The 27,415-nt window shown below is 37.8% G+C and overlaps 1 protein-coding gene across 6 annotated transcripts in view; it reads left to right on the forward strand.

Annotated features, from left to right (window-relative positions):
* Positions 1 to 7,831, forward strand: part of RPAP3 (RNA polymerase II associated protein 3) — a 37,636-nt gene extending 29,805 nt beyond the window's left edge. For all 6 annotated transcript variants that reach the window (XM_023738827.1, XM_004384551.2, XM_023738823.1 and 3 more), the window contains 5 exons: positions 1,477 to 1,715; positions 2,924 to 3,110; positions 4,038 to 4,135; positions 4,611 to 4,711; positions 7,530 to 7,831. In XM_023738827.1, the coding sequence (XP_023594595.1) occupies positions 1,477 to 1,715; positions 2,924 to 3,110; positions 4,038 to 4,135; positions 4,611 to 4,711; positions 7,530 to 7,615 (711 nt within the window). In that variant the 3' untranslated portion in view covers positions 7,616 to 7,831. The remainder of the gene's footprint in view (positions 1 to 1,476; positions 1,716 to 2,923; positions 3,111 to 4,037; positions 4,136 to 4,610; positions 4,712 to 7,529) is intronic.
* The last annotated feature ends 19,584 nt before the right edge of the window (positions 7,832 to 27,415 follow it).

The raw sequence follows: 27,415 nt of genomic DNA on the forward strand, positions 1-27,415 counted from the left end.
GAACAGAACTGCTAAAAGGACTCTGGTAACAAATTTGCAAATAGTTTATGTTCATTTGTCCAGTAATTCTCAGTTTTTGCTGTTAAATCTTAGCTGTGTTAATAGAATATCTGATTTTGACATTGAGTTTAGTATATATGTCAAAAGTTTCTATATATACAACTTTCTGATGTATAATTCAACTGTACAGTTGGAATGAACACTGAGTATATTGAAGAAAGTTTTTCTCTTTTTTAAATTTAAACTTCAAAAATATACAGAAGCAGAAAAAATGAATTCCCATTCTTTATCATGTAACTGGAATTATTATCAATATTTTGCAGGTTTTGGAAGGAGGTTTTCTTTAGCTGTTTCTTTTTCAATACCTCTGGTGAAACAGTAGCTCCCTTAGTATATTTCTGTTTATGTGGTATAATGATAGAGTGAAAGACATTGTTATATTTTATTAAAAATTAAAGAGTCTGTATATAAATTTATGAAGAAATCGAAAGTATTTGACATTTGATTGAAATAAACCCGTTGCCGTCAAGTTGATTCTGACTCATAGGGACCCTATAGGACAGAGTAGAACTGCCCCATAGGGTTTCCAAGGAGCGGCTGGTGGATTCAAACTGCCAGCCTTTTGGTAAGCAGCCAGGTTCTCAACCACTGACCACTAGGGCTCCAATGATTGAAATAGTGAATGCTATTTTTTTAATCGAATTGAAAACCCATTATGGTTTCTCAAAAATTATAGCAAAACTTTTCAAAAACTGTTAACAACCTTGTGAATAGTATTTGATAAATCTTTAATCCTGGGCTGATTTTATCCAGCTGCTACATGTTCAGAGTTTTAATGTTAGTCTGTGTCATACACAATGCAGGTTATCTCTTGGGCTTGTTCTGCTTACCTCCAGTTGGCCCGCCATTTTGCTGTTCTTGGTCTTTTTTTTTCCCTGCTTTATTGTCTTTAGGATAAAATGCACACTTCTTGACATGACACACAAGTCCCTTTGTAAGCTATCCCTTCAAACAGCCTTTCAGGCTTTGCCTCTCACCACTCTTCCCCTTGCACTAGCCCCACTGGACTTCTCCCTTTTCCACTGACCATGCCTTACCCTTCCACGTTGCCATTGTTTTGTGCGTTTTCTGTGAAGGCTTCACCAATGCTGATGTTTATCTTCCCTCCTCTGTGCTCTCTGAACATTCTGTGTTTTCACAAAATTTACTTTACATATGCTTTTATAGTATATGTCCCATTGCTTTCTAATTATTCATATATACATGTCTCTCTTCCTGTTTAGACTTTTGAGGGTAGATGCTATGCATGGCTTTTTATTCTTGGTATTCTCAGAGTGTGACACCTAAGTCTGTCCACCAAATTGAATTTACTTATAACTGGGATAGTGACTATGAGAACACTGGAATCTTTTAACTTGTGACCCTAAAATAGGAACCCTTTAATATGTTAATTTAAAGAATTGACTTCTGTTTTAGAAGCCACTGAAGAAGGTTATTATTGAAGAAACCGGTAACCTGATACAGACAATTGATGTGCCAGATATCACTACTGCTGCTGCTCCAGAGAGGAATCCCGCTAATTCAGCAGATGGGATAGCAACCACAGGCACTGCAAGTAAGAAGAATTCAACCCAAGATGACCTTTTGCCTACAAGTGATATTCCAAGAGCAAAAGTCTTGAAAATAGAAGAAATCAGTAATACTTCAGCCCTGCCGTGAGTAGAACTACTCTTACTTGATAATCATCTAGAATGGTGATGAGTCTACTAGAAAATTGATATTACTGATAAGACTTAATGGTTTGTACTCATCACCACTATTTTTTGAACTGCCCAACTTCACGTTCTGGTTTCTCTTTTTTATTCATATTTACTGTGAGAGAGATTTTGCTTAAGGATGACCAGCCCCATGTCACTATTTCTTTACCATAACGGGGAATTTAGAGATAAGTGTCTTGAACAAATTGATTTCATTCATTTTCTTTTCTAGGACTTGAGTACATATGTTTCACTTTTTAATTCAACAAAATAATTTTAATTTTTAAAAGGAAGTTTCATAAAAAGGTGGAATTTAGGCCTTACAGTTATTCCAGCCATTAATATTTATTTGGAATTTTTAAAAAAGTAGTCACATATGTTTCCTTAATAATGAGCATATATAGGCTAATTAGGTTTATTTTTGGGTGTTGAAACTTTATTCATATAGTCTTTTTTAAATTTATTTTTGTTGTTGAGAAAACACACAGCAGAACATAAACACGGATTCCATTTCTACATGTACACCTCAGTGACACTGATCGCATTCTTCAAGTTGTGCAACCATCCTCACCCTCCTTTTCTAAGTTGTTCCTCCCCATTCATATATTCTTGCATCGTCACTCAACAAACCTTTTAACTGTACCTAGCAATTAAATAACATTAATTAAAAGTTTTCTTTTTTTTTTGAACTTCAGTAGTCATTCTAACTAAAGTGAGAGTGTGGATTGTGGGAAAATGCTCAATAGGCAGCTCTTTTTTAAGGCGGAAGGAAGCATTTCTTCCTTAGAACGTCTTCCTTGAAATCGTGAATTTGGATTTCCGAAAGGCTGAGTTGTGAGTATATGTGATTTAGTAATGCAGTATATAGAAATGGTGTGCCCAACAGATGGCCGAACTGTTGCCCAGCAGATGAGGATGGTCATTAAATAGCCAGCATGTGAAAATTTGCAAAGGCATAATCTGTTTTGCAAAAATATGTATCTATATATAGATACCTATATTAGCTGAAAGAGTTTACTACTTGTAGACTGTAAATAGATAAAATAGATAATACAACATGAATAAAGTCAGAAAAGTTTTAAAATTTATATTGTTTCCATATATGAACTTTGACTATTTGTGGTTATTTTCTAATTGTTTGACTAATGCCTCTGAAATCTTTTCAGACCTCAAGGCAGTTTGAAACAAGATGTGTCTCAGTCTTTCAGTGAGAAGATTTCCACAGAGGTAGAAAAAACACCCGCTCAGTTAATTACAATTGTTCTTCCTTCAGTGCCTGGAAACTCATTCCAGCTCGAATCTGATTTCAGACAACTGAAAAGTTCTCCAGATATGCTGTATCAGTATTTAAAGGTAAGAGTGAGTGTATTAGTAGTTATAAGTAAAAAGTCAGAGAACTTTTTTTGTCCTATATGATAATAGTGGGAGAAAGATGTGGCAGTCTGCTTCCATAAGATTTACAGCCTTGGAAACCTTTGGGGCAGTTTTACTCTGTCCTATAGACTACTATGAATCGGAACCGACTTGGTAGCTGTGACTTTGGTTTTGGTATAGTAATAGTTATATATTTGCTTTTGTATGATTGTAGAAGATGCTTTTATTCCTTGCCGAACACATTATCCAGCCAGAGCACTTTTTCAGTTTGCAACCAGGGAACCTCAGTGATCTCATTTAGAAATATGTTCTGTGTCAAATTCTGTTGTCTAAAATCATTTAGTCTCATTTCATATATCATAACTTAAGCTTAATTTAGTCCTTCATCCCTTGAAATAGGGAAAGGAAGCTAAAATATATTATCTTCTGTGTGCTAAGCGGTACTTTCAATATTCTCCTGTATATGAGCTTTATTTGCTCTAAGAAAAAGAATCACAGCATATGAAATTTAGCAAATGATGGATTAGCGTTGTCTTTTTCCAGTGTAACGATAGTCACAAACCCTTATAATTATGCAGTGTATAATTACCTCCAAAGACCTTATCTGATGTAATTCTCTCTCTGTATATATTTTTAACTCTTTGGTTATTTTTATTGCTCCTTGGGAGCTGATGGTACATCTCTTCTGTTCATTAGATTTTCGTCTGGCTTGAACAGAGTGATTATCTTGCTTTCATTCTTTTATCCTGCTTGCATTTTAATGTGACTCCACTATTATTCATGAAGTACTAATGTTGTTGCATAATAATAATTCTTTACTGTTTTTACCTAGCCAATTATTGTATAATTTGTGATACGTGAATGTTACCATAATTTAATTTTCTATCTCTTTATATTTCTCCCAAGCAAATTGAACCATCCGTGTATCCTAAGTTGTTTCAGAAAAATCTAGATCCAGATGTATTCAATCAAATCATTAAAATTCTGCATGACTTTTATATTGAGTAAGTTGAAATTTTTTAGTTATACTCTCATATCGTAATGCTGTGCTATTTCCAGTGATTTGAGAAGTTCATTCTGTTTGATAAGTATTTGTATGTATATAGCAAAATTAGCTTTCTAGTAAATTTTATTGTTGCAGAAGTTGTAAAGAGATGTCAAGTGCAAACAATAAAAAGGGAAATGGTTAAGTGGGAGGAAAAAGGGCTTTTTAGTCTTCTTTCTAGAGAAAGGTGGGACGTGAAAGTGACAAGTATAATAGCAGATAAATAATTTCTTTGCTAAGCCCTCATTTAAGAATATTATAATTTCTTCAGTTGACTTGATAAATCTCTTTATTTGGGAACTTAGAATATAGGCAGTCTCTAGGGAAAAAAAGGTTACAGATGAACACCTTATTTATGCATAATTAGAAATATGATGGTAAAGAGAATTAAATAAGCTACCTTTAATTGATCATTTATATTTGTATTATTTCAGGAAAGAGAACCCATCACTCATCTTTGAAATCTTACAGAGACTTTCTGAACTGAAAAGGTTTGATATGGCAGTGATGTTTATGTCAGAACCTGAAAGAAAAAGTAAGTTCCAGGAAAGGAAGTGTGTTAGTTTCCTAGGGCTGCTGTAACAAAGTGCCACAAACTAGGTGGCTTATGAGGAGAGAGATGTATTGTCTCACAGTTACGGAGGCTAGGAGTCTGAAATCAGGGTGTGAGTGTTGATTCCTTCTGAGGGCTCTAGGGAGAATCTGTGCCATGTTTCTCTCCTAACTTCTGGTGATTGCTGGCGATCCGTGGCATTCCTTGGCTTGTACTTGCATCACTCCAGGTCTCTGCCTCTGTCTTCACATGGCCATCTTCCCTCTGTGTTATCTCTGTGGTTCTTCTGCTCTTTTATAAGGACACCGTTCATACTGGATTAGGACTCACCCTAATGCAGTATGACCTCATGTTAACTTACAACATCTTCAAAGTCCCTGTTTCCAAGTAAGGTCATGCTCACAGGTGCCAGGGGTTAGGACTTTAGCATATCTCTTTGGGGAACATAATTCAGTCTCCAACAGAAAGCTTTTCCACATCTCTTTATTCTTGCATATTCTTTATTCATTCAATAAACGGTAGCAAACAGTGAATATTTACTATGTAAAGGTGTTCTAATTAAAATAAAGTTTTTTTAATCCTGACAATAACATTATGAGGTATAGGTACTATTATTATTCTCCTTGTTTTATAAATGAGGAAACTGAGGTACAGAGAAGTTAAGAAACTTGCCCAAGGTCACATAGGTAGGAAATCAGACCCAGGATTTGAACTTGGGCAGTCTGACTCCATAGCTTGCGCTTTTCTGCTTGAAAATGCAGCAGTAGCGTGATAATTGAGTTGGAACGTGGAACGAGTCCTTGCTGCAGGAGTATGTAATAGGGCAGGGTTGTCGGGAAGGTCTTACTCATTCTGAGAGATCATTGTTAACTTCCTTGAGTTAGTCTGATGGAAATAGAAATCTCAAAAAAGAACAAGTCACTTAGATGATTGGGGAGGTCTAACTCATTCTGACAGATCATAGTTAACTTCCTTGAGCTAACCTGATTGAAATCGAAACTTCAAAGAAGAGCAGAAATCACTTAGAGGAAGGGTTGGGGAGAGAGTTTTAGACCGAGGGAATGAGTCGCAAGGCAGGAAGGAGCAAATTGAGCTCAACATATTAAAGGCAGTGAATGTGGCTGACTTGTAGGGTCAGGCGAAAAGAGTGGCAGGACCCTGAAGAATTATGTCTTTTGTTTATCTTCATACCTCAGTGTTTGGCTTAGAGAGTCAGTCTTGGGAAACCATAATTTAAGTAAAAAAACCAAACTATGCAGAAACTTCAGTTATTCAGCGTTTCGGGCTATACAGGAAGAAGAGAAAAATCATTAGACTGTAAGAGTGATGGAGTGAATGTTTCTGAATCATTAAGAAAAATATTCTTTACATTGTACTTAGGGACGTGGACATATAATTATAGAGATTCTTTAAATAGCCTTTAAGCCTAAAGAAGTTTTTGCGTTATCTTTAGTTAACTAAAAACCTTCCTTGAAATCCCTGAAAAATACTACTACTTCCTAGTATTATTCTGAATTTTTCTACCACTTTTCTGGATCACTCTACCCCTCCACACTGTTCTTATATTTTTAGTATGCCAAACTGCTCAACTATTTTGGCCTCAGGGGCTTTGCATCTGGCTCTTCCCTTAGCCTAGAATGTCTTTCCTCATTGCTGCCTCACTTCATTCCGTTTCTGCCTGTCATCACTTCAGCCACCTCTCCTTGCCACCCCTAGTTAAAATAACTGCCTGCCTTTTCTCCCATCACCCTCTGTTTCCTTACGTTGCTTTACTGTTATCAGGGCACTTAACTAGCCAACAGTGTTCATGTATTTGTTTATCTGTTATTTTTCTCACCCTAATAGAATGCAGGCTCCATGAGAGCACGGATTTTGCCCACCTTATTCACTAGTGTATCGCCAGAGCCAGTACAGTGCTTAGTGCATAAGCTGTCAGTATACATATGTTGAGTGAATGACTTTTTGGCCACTATAATGTGGTAAGTTGAAGGTGTACTCAAAGAATATGTATGAGTTGGCTCTTCATATTGGCCTACCATTGAGTCACCACTCTCTGGTAAGTTAAACATGGAAAGCACTTAGAATGATTGCTGGCATGTAACTAAACAGTCAGTAAGTATTAGGCTGTTATCTTTTATTATAGCCATTATTATTAAAAACTCTTAGGTAGTTTTAATGTCAAAAAATCTATGAATTATAAGTGTTTTCGAAAGTGTTTAATGTAGACCCTTCAGTGGTATGAAAGATGATTTTACGTTATTCCTAGACAAATCTTTTCATAACTTTTAAAAATTATATATTTTATTTTACTACATATCATAAAAATATATATAGCTAGACCATCAAACATGGGCTTGTGTATGTACTGTTGCTAATTCTAAGTTTACAGTAGTGATTACAGTTTTAAAATAAATGATTGAAGTTTAAAGTCAGTTAAAAATAGTTAATTGAAATAAAAATACTAAATAAAAGTACATTTGTTATATAATTAGGGCAAAAATTTTGAAGTAGTATGGTAGAATGAGTTAAATTTAATCTGCCACTGAGGTGTGGGAGAAATTTTATACTTTTAAAGCAAAATATTCTGGTAAGAAACATCATTGGATTGCTGTGTAATATTCTATTCTAGTGTGGGCTGTTTGAATATCTGAATTAGAATTTATAAATAATTATAATGATTATTGCTTTAAAATGTGAAAAGTTTTTATTTTATATAGATTACTCCCTTTAATTTACCTGTTTTCTTTAGTTTAAAAATGGAAATTAAAATGAAGAATGATTTTTTTTTTTTCATTTTTAGTTGTACACGTATTGTTCAATCACATAGACAAATCAGGATTGAAGGACAAGTCTGTCGAAGAGCTCAAGAAAAGATATGGTGGTTGATTTCCATTTTTACTGAAATTATTGTCTTTGACTTTCATTTGTAAATTGTTTTTTCTACTGAAAATAAAGTGTTTTGTTTTGCTTTTAAAAAATGAAATATAGAAAAGGACTATCTTTGGACATAAGTATAATGTGAATTGTGATTTCACTGGTGAGAAACGTACTCAAGTGAACTATTTATAAATCTTTTTGTGAAAATAAAATATATAATGTTTATATGTAAGAATTGGTATTTTATTTTATAAGTAATTTTAAATGTTAAATTTAGATAGTCTTCTCTGCCCCACAAATGTGATGCTTTTATATTTTCATGAGTTTTTGTAACCACATGAACAAGGCTGCTTTTTTAACATATAAATAATAGTATTTTGTATAAAGAGGGACTTAAGAACATAACAATATTGTTTCTTTATATATAGTTTTTTAATATTGCACCAACCCACCAACATAAAATTATTTAGTTGCAGGATATATATTTTTACTATTTGTATTAAAAGGAGACCTTTAGATAGACTTTTTAAGTAGGTCAGCGGAAGAGTCACAGCTTCCTTAAATTTTAATGGATTTTTTTTTCTCTTGATACCCATTTTATATGTCAACTAAAGGCAGCTAACCTAAAGCAAGTTGTAAAAAAAGTATAGAAATGTTTATAAGTAGTAATCAGCATATAGTTTATGTGTATGTGCTGCATGTGAGTGGTACCTGTAAGCTTCTTGAAAGCAGAGATAGTATCCTACTCATCTTTGTCTTCTGCACTGTATGTTGCATAGCACTGTGCACACAGATGCTCAGTATTTAATACTTACAAAAACATAATTGAATTTGACATCAGAAATCATATTGAGTAAATGTTCAAAGTAGCAACCTAGCATATTCTGGGCATCCTGTAAATGCTGGTAAAATCACTTAATTTTAGAGATTAGGGTTGCTATGTCTCAGGATAGACTCGATGGCAGTGGGTTAGCAAGTTGTTAAAAAATAGTAAGGTCACATCCTGTAATTGTTAACCTTATCAGTAAGACAGTCAAATTTAAGACCTTATTTTATATGTTGGTAATTTTCATTGCCATCATACATATTACTATGCTTACAGATTGCTTGCAGATAGTCTGTTTACAAAGATAATTTCCATGTTGTTGTTGTTAGGTGCTGTCCAGTCGGTTCTGACCCATAGTGATCCTTGTAGAATAGAGCGAAACACTGTCCGGTTCTGTGCCATCCTCACAGTTGTTGTTATGCTGGAGCTTATTGGTGCAGCCACTGTGTCAGTCCATCTCGTTGAGGGTCTTCCTCTCTTTTGCAGACCCTCTATTTTACCAAGCATGATGTCCTTCTCCAGGGGCTGATCCTTCCTGATAACATGCCCAAAGTACGTGAGACAAAGTCTCGCATTCCTTGCTTCTAATGAGCATTCTGGCTGTACCTCTTTCAAGATAGATTCGTTCGTTCTTCTGGCAGTCCATAGTATATATTCAGTGTTCTTCATCAACACTGTAATTCAGAGGCGTCATTTCTTCTTTAGTCTTCCTTATTCGTTGTCCAGCTTTCGCGTGCATATGAGGGAATTGAGAATACCATGGCTTGAATCAGGCGCACCTTAGTCCTCAAAGTGACATCTTTGCTTTTTAACACTTTAAAGAGGTCTTTTGCAGTATCTTTGTCCAGTGCAATACATCTTTTGATTTCTTGACTGCTGCTTTTGTGGGTGTTGATTGTGGATCCAAGTAAGATGAAATCCTTGACAACTTCAGTCTTCTCCCCATTTATCATGATGTTGCTTATTGGTGCAATTGTGAGGATTTTTGTTTCTGTGTTGAGGGGCAATCCACGGAAGGCTGTAGTCTTTGATCTTCATCAGTAAGTGCTTCAAGTCCTCTTCAGTTTCAGCAAGCACAGTTGTGTCAACTGCATATCACAGGTTTATTAACGAATCTTTCTCCAGTCTTGATGCTGCATTCTTCTTCATACAGTCCAGCTTCTCAGATTGTTTGCTCAGCATACAGGTTGAATAAGTATGGTGAAAGGATACAACTCTGGCACATACCTTTCCTGATTTTAAACCATGCAGTAACCCCTTGTTCTGTTTGAACGACTGCCTCTTGGTCTGTGTACAGGTTCCTCATGAGCACAATGAAGTGTTCTGGAATTTCCATTCTTTGCAGTGTTATCCATAATGTTTTATGATCCACACAGTCAAATGCCTTTGTGTAGTCAATAAAACACAAGTAAACATCTTTTTATGGATAATTTCCTTAGGTCCTAATAAAAATATTTTGGATAAGCTTATTATTGAGATGGTGATAATTAGGATAGAATTCGTTAACATTCATTGCTAAATATATTGTTTCATGATATATAAACAAGCAATGAAATTTAGCTTTTTATATATAGCTTATTTTTCTCAAGTCATTAGTAAGAAGTTGATAAGTAGAAAGCATTCTACAGGCAAAAAGTTGTTTCATATACAGTAAGTCCCCCGGTTCCAATCGTCAGACTTAGTCAACTCATACTTGCCCTTTAATGTTATGTAAATTTGCTCTCACTTTCAAACCATTGAACCAACCCCTACTCAAAATAAATTCTTCATCATAATCATCTTCCCTTTGCTGCACATGCAATTTTTACATCATTGAGAAGGCTGTCGAGGCCATTTCTTACACTAAGGCTAAATAAGAACCGTATGCATCTGTTCCGACTTACCTACAAATTTGACTTAAAGACACAGGAACGGATCTCATGCATAACCTGGGGATTGCCTGTGTATTCTTTTGTGATCCTTAGAAGAAACTTGCAAGGTGATTAAGATAGGTAGTGTTATTGCCATTTTTTTTTTTTTAAATTGTACTTTAGATGAAGATTTTACAGAACAAATTAACTTCTCATTAAACAGTTAATACATATGGTTTCATGACATTGGTTAACAACCCCATGACATGTCAACACTTTCTCTTCTCGACCTTGGGTTCCCTATTACCAGCTTTCCTGTCCCTTCCTACCTTCTAGTCCTTACCCCTGGACTGTTGTGCCCCTTTAGTCTCGTTTTATGAGGCTGTCTGATCTTTGGCTGAAGGGTGAATGTCAGCAGTGACTTCATTACTGAGCTAAAAGGGTATCTGGGGGCCATACTCTTGGGGTTTCTGCAGTCTCTGTCAGGCCAGTAACTCTGGTCTTTTTTTGTGAGTTAGAATTTTGTTCTACATTTTTCTCCAGCTCTGTCTGGGACCGTTTATTGTGATCCCGGTCAGAGCAGTCGGTGGTGGTAACCCGGGCACCATCTAGTTGTACTGGACTCAGTCTGGTGGAGGCCGTGGTAGTTGTGGTCCATTAGTCCTTTGGACTAATCTTTCCCTTGTAATCTTTAGTTTTCTTCATTCTCCCTTGCTCCTGAAGGGGTAAGACCAGTGGAGTATCTAATATGGTCACTCATAAGCTTCTAAGACCCCAGACGTTACTCACCAAAATAGGATGTAGAACATTTTTTTTATAAACTGTGTTAGGCCAGTTGAGCTAGATGTTCCCTGAGACTATGGTCCCCACAGCCCTTAGCCCAGCAATTGATCAGGGAGTTTGGATGTGTCTATGGAGCTTCCATGACCTTGCCTTGGAAAAGTTGTGCTGGCTTCCCCAGTATTGTCTACTGTCTTAGCCTTCACCAAAGTTACCACTTACCTACTGTCTTAGTATTTTTCCCTCTCCACCCCTCCCCTCCCTCATAACCATCAGAGATTGTTTCTTTGTGTGTGTAAACCTTTTCATGAACTTTTGTAGTAGTGGTCTCATACAATATTTGTCCTTTTGTAATTGACTTCCAGATTCATCCATGTTGTGAGATGCTTCACAGATTCGTCATTGTTCTTTATTGTTGCATAATACTCCATTGTGTGTATGTAGCGTAGTTTGTTTATCCGTTCATCTGTTGATGGGCATCTTGGTGGTTTCCATCTTTTTGCTGTTGTGAACAATGCTGCAGTGAACATAGGTGTGCATATGTCTATTCGTGTGACGACTCTTATTTCTCTAGGATATATTCCTAGGAGTGGGATTGCTGGATCATATGGTATTTCTAGTTCTAGCTTTCTAAGGAAGCACTGTATCATTTTCCAAAATGGTTATACCATTTTGCCTTCCCACCAGTAGTGCATAAGAGTTCCAATCTCCCTGTAGCCTCTCCAACATTTGTTATCTGTTTTTTTGATTTGTGCCAGTAATGCTGGGGTGAGATGGTATCTCATTGTGGTTTTGATTTGCATTTCTCTAATGGCTAGTGATCGCAAGCATTTCCTCATGTGTCTGTTAGCTGCTTGAATGTTGTCTCTGTCATCTAGTGCTGCTCTAACAGAAATACCACAAGTGGATGGCTTTACAAAGAGAAGTTTATTCTCTCACAGTCCAGTAGGCTACAAGTCCAAATCCAGGGCATCACCTCCAGGGGACTACTTTCTTTGTCGGCTCCAGAGGAAAGTCCATGTCATCAGTCTTCGTTTGGTCTGGGAGCTTCTCTGCACAGGAACCTCAGGTCCAAAGGACGCACTCTGCTGCCAGCACTGCTTTCTTGGCGGTATGAGGTTCCTATGTGTCTCTGCTCGCTTCTCTCTTTTATATCTCAAAAGAAATTGCATTAAGACACTGTCTAATCTTGTCAGCCTCATCAGTATAACCTCATCACAGTGATAGAATTTACAACACGTAAGGAGATCACATATAATCTCATCATAGTTCTAGAGTTTACAGCACATAAGGAAATCACATCAGATAACACAATCATACAATACTAGGAATCATGATCTAGCCAAGTTGCTACACACATTTTTTGGGGGACACAATTCAATCCATGACAAATGTCTTCTTTGGTGAAGTGCCTGTTCATTTCTATTGTCCATTTTTAAATTGGATTATTTGTCTTTTTGTTGTAGAGGTGTTGAATTTTCCCGTAGATTTTAGAGATAGACCTTTGTCAGATTTGTTGGAGCCAAAAATTTTTTCCGTCTATAGGTAACTCTTTTTACTCCTCTGGTGAAATCTTTTGATGAGCATAAGTGTTTAATTTTTTAGAAGATCTCAGTTATCTAGCTTATCTTCTGGAGTTTGTGTGTTATTAGTTATGGTTTGCATGCTGTTAATGTGGTGTAGTAGGGCCTGTAGTGTTGATCCTATTTTTTCTTCTATGATTTTTATAGTTTTTGGTTTTATATTTAGGTCTTTGATCCATTTTGAATTAGCTTTTTGTGTATGCTGTGAGGTATGGGTCCTGTTTCGTTTTTTTGCAGATGGACATCCAGTTTTGCCAGCACCATTTGTTAAAAAGACTGTCTTTTCCCCATTTGATGGACTTGGGGCCCTTGTCGAAAGATCAGCTGACCATAGGTGGATGGATTTACATCTTGGTTCTCAGTTCTGTTTAGTTGGTCAACGTATCTGTCATTATACTGGTATCAGTCAGTTTTGAGTACCATAACTGTATAGTAGGTTCTGAGGTCAGGTAGTACAAGTCCTCCTACTTTTATTCTTCTCTTCAGTAGTACTTTTACTTATCTGGGGCTTCTTCCCTTTCCATATAAAGTTAATGATTAGTTTTTCCATCTCTTCAAAGAATGTTGTTGGTATTTGGATCGGTATTGCATTGTATTTGTAGATTGCTTTGGGTAGAATTGTCATTTTTACAGTGTTGAGTCTACTTATCCATGAGCATGGTATGTTTTTCCATTTATGTAGATCTCTTTTGGTTTCTTGCAGTAGTGTTTGTAGTTTTCTTTGTATAGGTCTTTTACATCCCTGATTAGATGTATTCCTAAGTATTTTATTTTTTTAGGGGCTGTTATAAATGGTATTTTTTTCCTGATTTCCTTTTCTTCATTCTCTTTATTGGTGTATAGGAATCCAACTGATTTTTGTATGTTTATCTTGTATCCTACTAGTCTGCTGAACCTTTCTATTAGTTCCAGTAGTTTTCTCATGCAGTCTTTAGGGTTTTCTATGTATAGTATCATATCATCTGCAAACAGGGACAGTTTCACTTCTTCGTTACCAATTTGGATGCCCTTTATTTCTTTTTCTTGCCTTATTGATCTAACTAGGACTTCAGCACAATGTTACATAGGAGTGGTGATAAAGGACATCCTTGTCTTGTTCCTGTTCTCAAGGGAAATGTTTTCAGCATCTCACCGTTAAGAATGATGTTGGCAGTTTTTTTTTTATAGATGCACTTTATTATGTTGAGGAATTTCCCTTCTCTACCTATTTTATTGAGAGTTTTTATCAGGAATAGGTGTTGGACTTTGTCGAATAGGTGTTGATTGAGATGATCATCTGATTCTTTTATTTATGTGGTGGATTATGTTGATTTTCTAATGTTGAACCATCCTTGCATACCTAGTATGAATCTTACTTGAGGGTGGTGTGTTATTTTTTTGATATGATGGTGAATTCTATTGGCTAGAATTTTGTTGAGAATTTTTGCATCTATATTCATGAGAGGTATTGGTCTGTAATTTTCCTTTTTTGTGGTGTCTTTGCCTGGTTTTGGATCAGGGTTATGGTGGCTTCATAGAATGAGTTCAGAAGTATTGCTTCCTTTTCTATGTTCTGAAATAGTTTGAGTAGTGCTGGTGTAAGCTCTTCTCTGAATGTGAAGCCATCTCCAGTGAAGCCATCTGGGCGAGGGCTTTTTTTTGTTGGGAATTTTTTATTAGCTTTTAAGTCTCTTCTTTTGTTGTCCTCCTGTTCAGATTTTCAGCATCAATTTGTGATAGTTTGGGTAGGTAGTGTGTTTCTAGAAATTTGACCATTTCCTGTAGGTTTTCAAATTTGTTGGAGTATAGTTCTTCATAATCTTGTTACTTATGATCCTTTTTATTCCAGTTGGGTCTGTTGTAATGTCCCCCATTTCATTTCTTATTTGGGTTATTTGCATCCTCTCCTGTTTTTCTTTTGTCAGTTTGGCCAGTAGTTTGTCAGTTTTGTTGATTCTTTCAAAGAACCAAATTTTTGGTTTTGTTGATTATATTGGTTTTCTATTCTCTATTTCATTTATTTCTGCTCTGCTTTTTATTATTTCCTTTCTTCTGGTGGCTGTGGGCTTTTTTTGCTGTTCTCTATTTGTTCGAGTTGTATAGCTAATGTTTTGATTTTTGTCCCTTCTTTTTTGATGTGTGCATCTATTGCTATAAATTGTCCTATAAGCACTGCCTTTGCTGTGTCCCAGAGGTTTTGGTATGATGTGTTTTCATTCTCGGAATTTTTTGATTCCATCTCTGATTTCTTCTGTTACCCAGTGGTTTGTAAGCAGGGTGTTATTCAGTTTCCATGAAATTGATTTTTTTTTCCTTGCTCTTCCTATTGTTAATTTCTACTTTTCTGGCATTGTGGTCAGAGAAGGTACTTTGTATTATCTCAGTGTTTTGGGTTTTGTTGAGGACTGCTCTGTGGCCTAAGATGTAGACTATTCTGGAGAATGTTCCATGTGCATTGGAAAAGAATGTGTACTTTGTGGCTGTTGGGTGGAGTGTTCTGTATATGTCTGTCTGGTCAAGTTGGCTGATTGTGTCCTTTAGATCTTTTGTGTCTTTGTTGGGTTTCTTTCTAGACGTTCTGTCCTTTACTGAGAGTGGTGTGTTGAAGTCCCCTACTGTTATTATGGAACTGTCAGTTTCTCTTTTCAGTGCTGTTAGAGTTTATGTATTTTGGAGCCTTGTCATTGGGTGCATAGATACTATGGTTATGTCTTCATGCTGGATCGTCCCTTTAATCATTATATAGTGCCCTTCTTTTGTCTTTTATGGTGGATTTTGTTTTAAACTCTATTTTATCTGAGATTAGTATTGCTACTCCTGCTCTTTTTTGGTAGCTGTTTGCTTGATATATTTTTTTCCATCCTTTGATTTTTTAATAAATGTATGTGTTTGTTTCTAAGGTGTGTCTCTTGTAGACAGCATATTGATGGATCCTGTTTTTTTATCCATTCTGTCACTCTCTGTCTCTTTATGGTGCATTTAGGCCATTTATGGTCAGTGTAATTATTGATAGGTGTGAGTTTATTGCTGTCATTTTGTAGTACTACTTTTTGTGGTGCAGACGTTTTCTTTGTTCCTCTTACTGTCCTGTGCTGAATTCTTTTTGTTTGTGAGGTTTTTTTTCATTTCTTTTGTTTTTGTAGATTTTGTTTTTACTGAGACTTTGTTTTTCTTGTTTATTTTGATGAGTAGATTTGTTAACTTTCTTTGTGGTTACCTTGAAATTTACCCTTATCTTCCTAGATTTGAACCAGTCTGTTATTACTTGGTATCACCTTACCGCCTTCTCCATTAGAAGGTTCTATACCTACATCGTTTATTCCGTTTTATTGTTCTGATGTTGTCATTTACAGATTAACCTCTCTAGTTCCCTGTTGTAAATCTTTTGATTTTGAATAGTCCTTGAGAGTTCATTTCCTAGGTTTGTATCTGGCTGGTATGGTCTTGCATCCTAGGTTCAGGCTATGGTCTGAAGTTGTTTGTTCTCAAACTGAAGGACTCCTTTTAATAATTCTTGTAAGTTTGGTTTGTTTTTTTACATATCCTCTTAATTTTTATTGATCTGGAAGTGTCCTAATTTCACCATTATATTTGAATGAGAGTTTTGCAGGATATATTATTCTTGGCTGGCAATTTTCTTCTTTCAATGTTTTATGTATGGCATCCCATTGCCTTCCTGCGTGCATGGTTTCTGCCAGCTAATCCAAGGTTAGTCATATTGTTTCTCCTCTGTATGTGACTTTTCATTTTCTCGAGCTGCTCTCAGGATTCTTTGGGTTTTAGTGAGTGTGATTATGATATGCCTTGGTGATTTTCTTTTGGGGTCTGTCCTATATGGGGTTCGTTGAGCTTCTTGGATAGTTAGCTTTTCATCTTTCATGATATTAGGGAAGTTTTCTGTCAGCACGTCTTCAGTGATCCTCTCCATGTTTTCCGTTTTCTCCCCCCATTCTGGAACTCTGATCACTCGCAAATTTTTGCTTTTGATTGTATCCCACATAATTCTCAGGGTTTCTTCATTTTTCTTCATTCTTTTTTCTGATTTTTCCTCACGCAAAGTTGTATCCAAGTATTTTTCTTCAGTTTTGCTGATCCTGTCTGCCGTTGTTTCATACCTGCTCCTCAGAACTTCTGTGACACTGTCCATTTATGAAATCTTGTTGTTTATGTTTTGGATTTCTAATTGTTGTTTTTGTATGATTTCTAGTTGTAAATTATTATTTTGACATTTTGTTACTGTATTATTTTCCTGAATTGTTCCATTTTTTGTCTGTATTTTCCATGAATTTGTCTGCCTTTTCCATGAATTTGTCTATTTTTTCCTCATTTTTGTCTACTTTTGCTTCAACTCTTGGATAGTTCTGAATATTAGAGATTTAAATGCCCTGTAAGGTAGTTCTAGTGCCTTTTCTTCTACTGGAAAGTCATCTGGTGTTTTATTTCGGATGCCTACTGGAACCATTCTGTCCTTTTTTGTCTATGTTTTGATACTGTCTACTGTCTTCGGGACATTGAGTAGTTATTTTCCTCATTTACTGATTGTAGATTTGTTTGTTTTATCCTGCGTTTTGTTTTATTTGTTTATATCTGAACAGGCAGGCTGTGCGTTCTTTGTTGTTTGCTCATCTGGGGGTACGATATTTTTCACCTCCTCTTCCAATGGGCAGGGCCAGTCGCTCAGGTATGGTACAGCAGGGCAGGTCCAGCTGAAGGGGAATTGATGAGATGGGTTGTTTGTGGCACATACTGGGGCCGATAGGGTGGGCTGGAGGTCAGTGCAGGGCAGGCTCTGGTAGGCCATGCCTGTGCTGCTCAGGGGTGTGATGTTCAGCACACAGTGCAGGTAGGTAGGAGGGCGAGGCTGTGATGTGTGTAGCTAAGTTGGGTATGGGAAAGAGGAGAGAGAAACAGGAGACAAAAAAAAAACAAAAAGTGCTGAGGGAGCTTGTTGTTGGAGTGGAGAGAAGAGAAACAGAAATGAAGAAAAACAAAAAGGAAAAAAGAAAAAAATAAAAACTAAGGAAAAAAATACCCCCAGGGATCACACTGGCGATCGGAGAAGTGGCTCCCAGGCCTTGGTGTATAGCCCGTCTAGATGGCGTGGAGATGACACACAGCACCAGGTATTCAGGAGTTAGGAAGAGAAGGAAAGCAGAGAGATGAGAAACAGAAATGAAGAAAAATTTAAAAAAAAGGGAAAAGAGAAAATAAATAAAAATGAAAGGCCCCCAGGGATCCCATCAGCGACCAGGGCAGTGGCTCCAGGCCTTGGGGCACAGCCCGTTTAGAAGGGGTAGAGATAGCACACAACACCCAAGTATTCAGGAAATAGGAAAAGAAGGTAAGTAGAGAGAGACAGGAAACAGAAATGAAGAAAGACAAAAAGGAAAAAGAAAGCCCCCAGTGATCGCATCGGTGCGGCTGTGCAGAGCAGGGAAGCAGCTCCCAAGCCGCGCAGTATGGCCCAGCTAGAAGGGACAGAGATGGCAGACAGTGCAAGGTATTCAGGAAACAGGAAAAGAAGGTAAGTAGAGACAGGAAACAGAAATGAAGACAAAAAGGAGAAGAGTAAAAGAAAAAATGCCCCCAGGCATCCCAGTGGCACAGCTGTGCAGACCTGGGAAGTGGCTCCCAAGCCATGCAGTACAGCCCTGCTAGAAGGGGCTCCCAAGTCTCAAAAAGACAAAAAACTAAAAAGGGCCCGGGGAGCCCACCAGTGTGGCATTGTGGACCAGGGAAGCAGTTCCCTAGCCAAGCGGCGCTTCACAGCCTGTCAAGAAGAAACAAACATGGCACATAGAGCCAGGTGTTTGAGAGAAGGGAGGAGGTGGTGGTGAGAGACGGAAGAAACCAAAAGAAGCCGAAAAAAGCAACACCAGCAACAATGAAATGGCACTGAAGGAGGCAACTGATGTGGGCTGGGTGAATCCAAGCATCACAGAGCCAGTGCCTCCTGGCTGGTTGAGCAACCTTGGCCCACTGGGAAGTGGCAGAGCCCAAGCAGGGGGAAGAAGGCTGGGAGGTGGGAAAGTGTATATTGCTGGTTACCGGGTGTTCTGTTTCCTGCTGGGAGCTCTGTGAAGTTGCTTTCCCATACGCTATGTCCGCCAATCTCTGACAGGAATCCAGGACGGTGAATCTGTGCTGTGTTAGCTGACGGGACCTCTGCTTGTATCTCCTCACTCTCCGTTCTCTGTCAGTTTCTTATTCCATTCAGTGCTTAGGTGAGTTCTTTATCTCTTCATTTGAGGTAAAGGGTTCCAGGATTGATGTTTGTCTCTGTTTTAGTTAGTTTTGTGCATCTTTGCTGTGGAAGGATGGTGTGGTGCTTCTGTCTATAGTGCCATGTTGGCTCTACCCTATTGCCATTTTCAACATAAGAGAAGGAGGCTTGGAGTAAATATCTTTCCATGATTACAGAGCTAAAAAATAGTGAATCAGGCTCACAGCAGGCTGTCATCAACTCAATCTACAGCTGTTCAAACTACTACAAGCTGTAATACTGATGATGTATTACCTTTGTAGAGACTGTGAACTGAAGGAGTACAGATCATAAGACTGACCTTAGAATTTGCATTTAAAAAATTTTTCTAATGTTAGCCTGTTTCTCCCCTAGAGACAATTTCATGTGGTGGTTAAGAGCAAAGATTCTGGATTCAGACTTCCCAGCGGTTGAATTCTGGTTCCATCTGTCTTTGGTTCCATCTATACTTTCATTTTATAATCTGTAGAATGAGTATAATAATAGTTTCTACCTCATTGGTAGTGTGAATGTGAAGATTAAAGGAATGGGTGTATTTCATGTGTTTGGAACAGGTCCGGATATATAGTAAGCACGTACTAAGCTACTGTTGTTACTCTTGTCAGTATTTTAAATGATTGTCATCATTTCTTAAGTGGTTGGAATAAAATGCAGTCTTCAGAGAATATCATATTGTTGCCTTACTACAAAATAGCATAGTGGTTGATAGAGTTATTTCTGGGTCACATGACCTGAGTGTACATTCTGTTCCACTTAACTAGTTTGTGACACATTGCTCAACCTTTTTTAAGCCTCAGTTTTCTTTTGCATAAAATTAGAATGATAAGAAGTACCTGCCTTAAGCATTCCTGGAAAGGTTACATATACTAATACATGTAAGTATTTAGTACAGTGTCTGTTGCATAGTGCTCAGTCATATAATTGACAAGAGCACAAGAGCAGTACTTTCCCATGTGATTTTCTTTCCAGAAATCTAGTCCTTCACTGTTAATTGTGTCTTTTGACTTGATGCCAAACCATAAACCAAACCCGTTGCCATCGAGTCGATTCTTTGACTTGATAGTAGCATTTAAATCATAATTATTTTTGCATTATGGACAAAAAACACTGTTCTCCCATTTATTTGCCTCATCGCAGTCTTCTTTTTTTACACGAAGTTCAGTACATTGATGAGGTTTACCCTGGTCCTCACCATTTCAATAATTTGTGTTAGTTCATTTGAGAAAGATTTTATTCCTAACCTGTAATTCCATTATCTGTATTATCGGAAGGCATTTCTGACCACAATACCAAGGCTCAGTTTACTTTTTTACAATTCCTTCTTCATGTTTGACCTTCAGAATCGTTTCAGGTGATAGTAAAAAGAACTTAGTGATTAATGTTAATGAAACTTGATAGATTCATTCATTCATCACTTTAACAAATCTTTATTGAGTACACTGCTAGGCACTGGAAATACAAAAACGAACCATGTAAACATGGCTTCTGCCCTCAAAAAGCTGAAAGTAGGAGGAGGGATACAAATAAACAGGCAAATAGAATGTGATAAATGTTATGAGGGGTAACATCAGAGGATCATTGGAAATAGCAGGAATAGCAGATGTAAAAATGCAAGACAGGTTTTAGAAACTTAAGTTTAATTTGGTTGGAGTATAGAGTAGGAGCTAGGTAGTGCTAACAAATGAGGCTGGAGAGGAAAGCATATAGTGCATTTGGACCTTTTCCTGAGAGTACTGGGGAGCTAGTGATGGTTTAGCAGGAGAATGACCATCAACTTTGTATTTTATAAGTTTACTTTGGCTTCTGTGGGAACAACAGTTGGATGGAGGCAACTGGAGGCAGGGAAACTTGTTAGAAGAGTTTTTGGGTAGTTAAGGCAAGAGATTACGGTAGGCTGAAGTAGAGTACTAGCCATGAGAATGGAGAGAAGTGATCAGAATGGAGACATGCTAGGAAGTAGAATGAGCAAGACTTGGTGATAGATTTAGGGCCACCATTAAGGGCATAACTCCAAGGAGCACCTCTTCACATTGTAGTCTTTGTGAATGGCACACCCAGAGCATAATGTGAATGCTTCTTGATTTGTGCAAGACAGTGATATTGGGAGTGGAAGGCAAGTTGAGAAGCAGAAGTAAGTGTTAAGGATCATGCTCAGATATTTTCCCTAGGACAGTGATTCCATTGCTGAAATAGAGACCACAGGGTGACACTGTCTATGAGGTAGAAAGCTTTGGTGGGACTCAGGAGTGATGGAAAGATTCAATTTGGAATTTATTGGATTCATGATCCCTTGGGACATTCAGGCAGATTTGGGGTGGTAATTTGGATTTGAGAGTTAAAAGCATTTAATTGAAGCCTTAGGACTGGATGAGATTGCATGAGAAATGTAGAGTTGATTCTGACTCATGGCAACTCCATGGGTTTTCTTGGCTGTATTCTTTACGGAAGCAGATAGTCAGGCCTTTTTTTCCACAGCGATGCTGAGTTTGAACCAACCTTTAGCTTAGTAGTTGAGTGCAAACCATTTGCACCACCTAAGGACCTAAACAGGAGAATGAAAAGATATTACCTGGTGTGTAGTCAGGAAAATAGAGGCCTGATACAGTTCCAAATTTTTCCACTGACCCCAAGGGAAGGGAGTATTAACTAGCAAATGCTGCTGAGCTGTCAGGTAAAACAAGAAAAGGGTTTGAAGTTTTGACAGAAGGAGGGCATTGGCAACTGGCAAGAGTAGGTTTCAGTGACATCTTAGGGACAGAAACCTTATAGCAGAAAGTTGAGAATGAGAGGTGGACGTGGACACGGAAAAGAATATAGGCCACTTTCCGTAAGTTAAGACTAAACAGGGATGGTAGCTGGAGGGAGATGTGAATCCAAAAGAAGACCTTTTTAAAAAAGGATACACCTACTTCTCACTTACTATCTTGTTATCCAGCATTGTGCATTTATGACAATGGTAAAAAATCTACTTTGTGCATTAACAACATACGTCTGACAGTAACGAATGTTTGACAGTAATGAACGCGAAGGTGTGAGGTGAGAATAACGCTGGCTGTGATGGTTAAGGTTATGTGTCAACTTGACTGGGCCATGATTCTGAGTGTTTTGGCAGTTATGTAATGATGTAATTTGGAAGCTGTGCAATGATGTAGTGACCCTCCATTTTGTGATCTGATGTGGTCATCCTCTTTATTGTGCTTTAGGTGAAAGGTTACAGCTCAAGTTAATTTCTCATACAAAAATCTATACATACATTGTTATGTGACCCTAGTTGCAATCCCTATAATGTAACAACACACACCCCTTTCCACCCCAGGTTTCCTGTGTCCGTTCCATCAGCAACTATCCCTTTCTGCCTTCTTATCTGCTTCCAGACAGGAGCTGCCCATTTAGTCTCGTGTATCTAATTGAACTAAGAAGCACACTCTTCACGAGTATTATTTTATGTTTTATAGTCCAGTCTAATGTTTGTCTGAGTTGGCTTTGGGCATTGTTTTAGTTCTGGGTTAACAGAGAGTTCGGGGGCCATGTCTTCTGGGGTTCCTCCAATCTCAGACCATTAAGTCTAGGCTTTTTACATGAATTTGAGTTCTGCACCCCACTTTTCTCCTGCTCCGTCAGGGACTCTGTTGTGTTCCCTGTCCGGGTGGTCATTGGTGGTAGCTGGGCACCATCTAGTTCTTCTGGTCTCAGGCTGATGCAGTCTCTGGTTTATGTGGCCCTTTTGTCTCTTGGGCTAATATTTTCCTTGTGCCTTTGTTGCTTTTCATTCTTTGCTCTAAGTGGGTTGGGACCAACTGATGCATCTTAGTTAGCAGCTCACAGGATTTAAGACCCTGACGCTACTCACCAAAGTGAGCTGCAGAACATTTTCTTAAGAAACTTTGCTATGCTAATTGACCTAGATGTCCCCCAAAACCATGGTCCCCAGACCCCCACCCCTGCTCCTCTGTCACTAGAAGTGTTTGTGTTCAGAAAACTTCTTAGCTTTTGGTTTAGTCTAGTTATGCTGACTTCCACTGTATTGTGTGTTGTCCTTCCCTTCTTCTAATTCTTGTCTACTATCTAGTTAGTGGAAACCCTGGTGGTGTAGTGGTTAAGAGTTTGGCTGCTAACCAAAAGGTTGGCAGTTTGAATCCACCAGGCACTCCTTGGAAACCCTATGGGGCAGTTCTGTTCTGTCCTACAGGGTCACTAGGAGTCAGAATCAACTCGATGGCAATGGGTTTGGTTTGCTTTTATCTAGTTAGTTAGTTCCCCTCTCCCTCCCTCCCCACCCTCGTAACCATCAAAGAATGTTTTCTTCTGTGTTTAAACCTTTTCTTGAGTTCTTATAATAGTGATCTCATACAGTGTTTGTCCTTTTGTGACTGACTAATTTCACTCAGCATAATGCCTTCCAGATTCATCCATGTTGTGAGGTGTTTTGTGGATTTATCATTGTTCTTTAGTTGTCTAGTATTCCACTGTGAATATACCATAATTTGTTGATCCATTCATCTGTTGATGGGCACCTAGGTTATTTCCAGCTTTTTGCTGTTGTGAACAGTGCTGCAGTGAACATGGGTGTACATATATCTATTCACGTGACAGCTCTTATTTCTCTAGGATATATTCCAAGGAGTAGGATTGCTGAATTATACAGTACTTCTATTTCTAGCTTTTTAAGGAAGTGCCAGATTGATTTCCAAAGTGCTTGTACCATTTTACATTCCCACTAGCAGTGTATATGTGTTCCAGTCTCTCCACAACCTCTCCAACATTTATTATTATTATTATTTTTTTTATTATTGCTAACCTTGTTGGGGTGAGATGGTATCTCATTGTAGTTTTGATTTGCATTTCTCTAATGGTTAATGATAGTGAGTATTCATGTATCTGTTAGCCACCTGAATGTCTCCTCTGGTGAAGTGCCTGTTAATACCTTTGCCCATTTTTTAATTGGGTTATTTGTCTTTTTGTTGTTGAGGTTTTGCAGTATCTTGTAGATTTTAGAGATTAGACAGTTATCGGATATGTCTTAGTCATCTTGTGCTGCTATAACAGAAATACTACAAGTGGATGGCTTTAACAAAGAGAAATTTATTTTCTCACAGTCTAGTAGGCTACAAGTCCAAATTCAGGGCATCGGCTCCAGAAGTCTATCTCTCTCTGTCAGAAGGAAGGTCCTTGTGATGCATCAGTCTTCCCTTGGTCTGGGAGCATCTCAGCATAGGAACTTCAGGTCGAAAGGACTCACTGTGCTCCCAGCGCTGCTTTCTTGGTGGTATAAGTTTCCCATGTGTCTCTGCTCGATTCTCTCTTTTATATCTCAGAAGAGATCGACTTAAGACACTATCTAATCTTGTAAACCTCATCAGTATAACTGCTGCTAATCCATCTTATTACATCATAATGACAGAGTTTACAACACATAAGGAAATTACATCAGATTACAGAATGGTACATAATCATACAGTACTAGGAATCATGACCCAGCCAAGTTGACAGATATATTTTGGGGACACAGTTCAATCCATTACAGGATATGTTGTAGCCAAAAATTTTTTCCTAGTCTGTAGGTTGTCTTTTTACTCTTCTGGTGAAGTCTTTTGATGAACATAAGTTTTTGATTTTTAGGAGCTCTCAGTTATCTAGTTTCTCGTCTGGTGTTTGTGCATTGTTAGTTATGTTTTGTATTCTGTTTACGCCATGTATTAGGGCTCGTAGCATTGTCCTTATTTTTTCTTCCATGATCTTTATCATTTTCGATTTTATATTTAGGTCTTTGATCCATTTTGAGTTAGTTTTTGTATGTGCTGTGAGGTATGGTTCTTGTTTCAGTTTTTTGCAGATGGATATCCAGTTATGCCACTACCATTTGTTAAAGAGACTGTCTTTTCCCCGATTTACGAACTTTGGGCCTTTGTCAAATATCAGCTGCTCATAGGTGGATGAATTTACATCTGGATTCTCAGTTCTGTTCCATTGGTCTATATATCTGTTGTTGTACTGGTACTAGGGTGGTTTGACTACTGTGGTGGTATAATAGGTTCTAAAATGAGGTAGTGTGAGGTGTCCCACTTTGTTGTTCTTCTTGAGTAATGCTTTACTTACCCAGGGCCTCTTCCTTTTCCATATGAAGTTGGTGATTGTTTCTCCATCTCGTTAAAAAATGTTTTTGGAATTTGGATCAGGACTGCATTCTGTCTACAGATTGCTTTGGGTAGAATTGACATTTTCACATGTTGAGTCTTCCTATCCATGAGCAAGGTGTGTTTTTCCACTTACGTAGATCTCTTTTGGTTTCTTGCAGTAGTGTCTTGTAGTTTTCTTTGTGTAGGTCTTTTACATCTCTGGTTAGATTTATTCCTAAGTATTTTATCTTCTTGGGGGGCTGTTGTAAATGGTATTGATTTGGTGATTTCCTCTTCGAGGTTCTCTTTATTGGTGTAGAGGAATCCAACTGATTTTTGTATGTTTATCTTGTATCCTGATACTTTGCTGAAATTTTCTATTAGTTCCAGTATTTTTTGGGGGAATTCTTTGGGGTTTTCTGTGTGTAAGATCATGTCATCTGCAAATAGGGATACTTTTGCTTCTTCCTTACCAATTTGGATGCCCTTTATTTCTTTTTCTCGCCTTATTGCTCTGGCTAGGACCTCCAGCACAATGTTGATTGCGAACGATGATAAAGGGCATCCTTGTCTGGTTCCTGTTGTCAAGGGGAATGCTTTCAAAGTCTCTCCATTTAGGATGATGTTGGCTCTTGGCTTTGTATAAATACCCTTTATCTGTTGAGGAATTTTCCTCCTCAGTTTTTGCATAACGACCTAGTCTTTGGAACCTAACCATGTCGCTAAGTGAGAAGTGGATGTACTTACACCTCCTAGGGAGGGCTGTTTTGTTAGCCACTGTTAGGCAGTGAGTGTAACTTGAGTGGTCTTTGATGCCTCTTTGGCACTATTTAAGATGGTCGAGGTAACCGAAAGTATGGCTGCCACAGATGCATGTGTAGATTTATACACACATTAGCCAGCATGCATATCGGGCATATATATAAAAAAGGTGACGAGACTCTTTCCTCCACATGCCTAGTACACGTGCTGGCACGTATGAAGCACTCAACATTAGCAATTATTGTTATTTTATTATTTTCTAGTTACTGAGAATAAAAAAAGGTTTCTACAAATGTAGGAAAAGACTGGTTGTTCTGTAGCTATGATAACAAGTACCCATGAGAACCAGTTTTAAACCTGTTCAACTGATTAACAACTCACCTCAATGAACACCCTTTTCCAAGCTAACCAGTCAGTGTTGGCCACTGGCTTCTGAAAGTTGGCCAGTCAGGAATGAATTATCTCCAGTAAACACTTCTGAGTGCCAACCAATCAAAAACAGGCTCAACTGAGTAATCATCTTCTACAGAGGTCAGTTCACTTATAGCTCTGAATGTCAGCCAACCCTTAACTCCACACTTGTCAAAAACCCTGGATAAAATCAGCAGTCTGCTCTGCCTGGCCAGGATAGACCTCTTCTACCACAGTAAGTAATAAATTCAGCTTTGTCTTAATTTCAGCTATTGAGGGGTAGATCATCATCTGTGGACATTACACTTGACTCATATTTGTGTAATCAGAGGTTCAGAACTGGGTGTGTAGTTTGACCTTTATTGTATGAAATTTTAAAAGTACATAAATACACACGTGTAGAAAATATTCCTGGAAGAATAGACATGAGATTGTTAAAGAGTGGCTTCTTTGGGCGAAAGGACTGGTGGAAAGAAGGCTTTTGCTTTTAATCTTAACATCCTTTGAAATGGTTTTGAATTTTCTAAGCCCCACCCCACCCCCATCTTGTTTATGTCAAGAGGGATTATCTGGTCATGGTATGGGCCATTTTTGGTTTGTCTTTTCCATGTTTTTATGTTAAAAAAAAAAAAAACAACTTATGCTAAAATTTTTAAATAATATAGTCAGAGGAGATTGTGGACTCAGGGTAAAAATCCTTACTTAATTGGAGAGTCCTGGAATCATATTGTCTGGGTAATTGGAAATTAAATAGAAGATCTTACACTGACCCTTTTTGAAAAATCTTAATACTATTGTAGTATCTTAATACTAGTGTAGTGAATACTGTTTATTGGTTGAATCTTTGAGTTTTGCAATGCTTCCAGGTCATTCTGAATTTTCTAATTTTGTTCTATAGTAGTTCTAGAAGATATAGGAAATTGGGATAAATCTACAGGCCCTAAGAATAACTTGGTTTTTAACTGCGTTAGTGATATGAAGTGGTAAGGGACATTTATCAGTTGCCTTCCTTGCATCCAGTCTATCTTTCCCATTTCCAAGAGCCTGCAGTTTCCCATATGTGCATCCACATGGCTTTGAGGAAACTGATCACATGACAATCTAAGCCAGTCAGTGCATTCCATCTCCCTGGCCACAGGGATTGGTTCAGGGATGGGTATGTGACCCCAGAAGGTGACTTACAGGATTTTTTTTTAAATGGGAATTCCGAAGTATATGTTTTTTCCTCTAGCCTCGTGTA

This window comes from Trichechus manatus, unplaced genomic scaffold, assembly GCF_000243295.1.
Source record: "Trichechus manatus latirostris isolate Lorelei unplaced genomic scaffold, TriManLat1.0 scaffold00123, whole genome shotgun sequence".
Classification (NCBI taxonomy): Eukaryota; Metazoa; Chordata; class Mammalia; order Sirenia; family Trichechidae; genus Trichechus; species Trichechus manatus.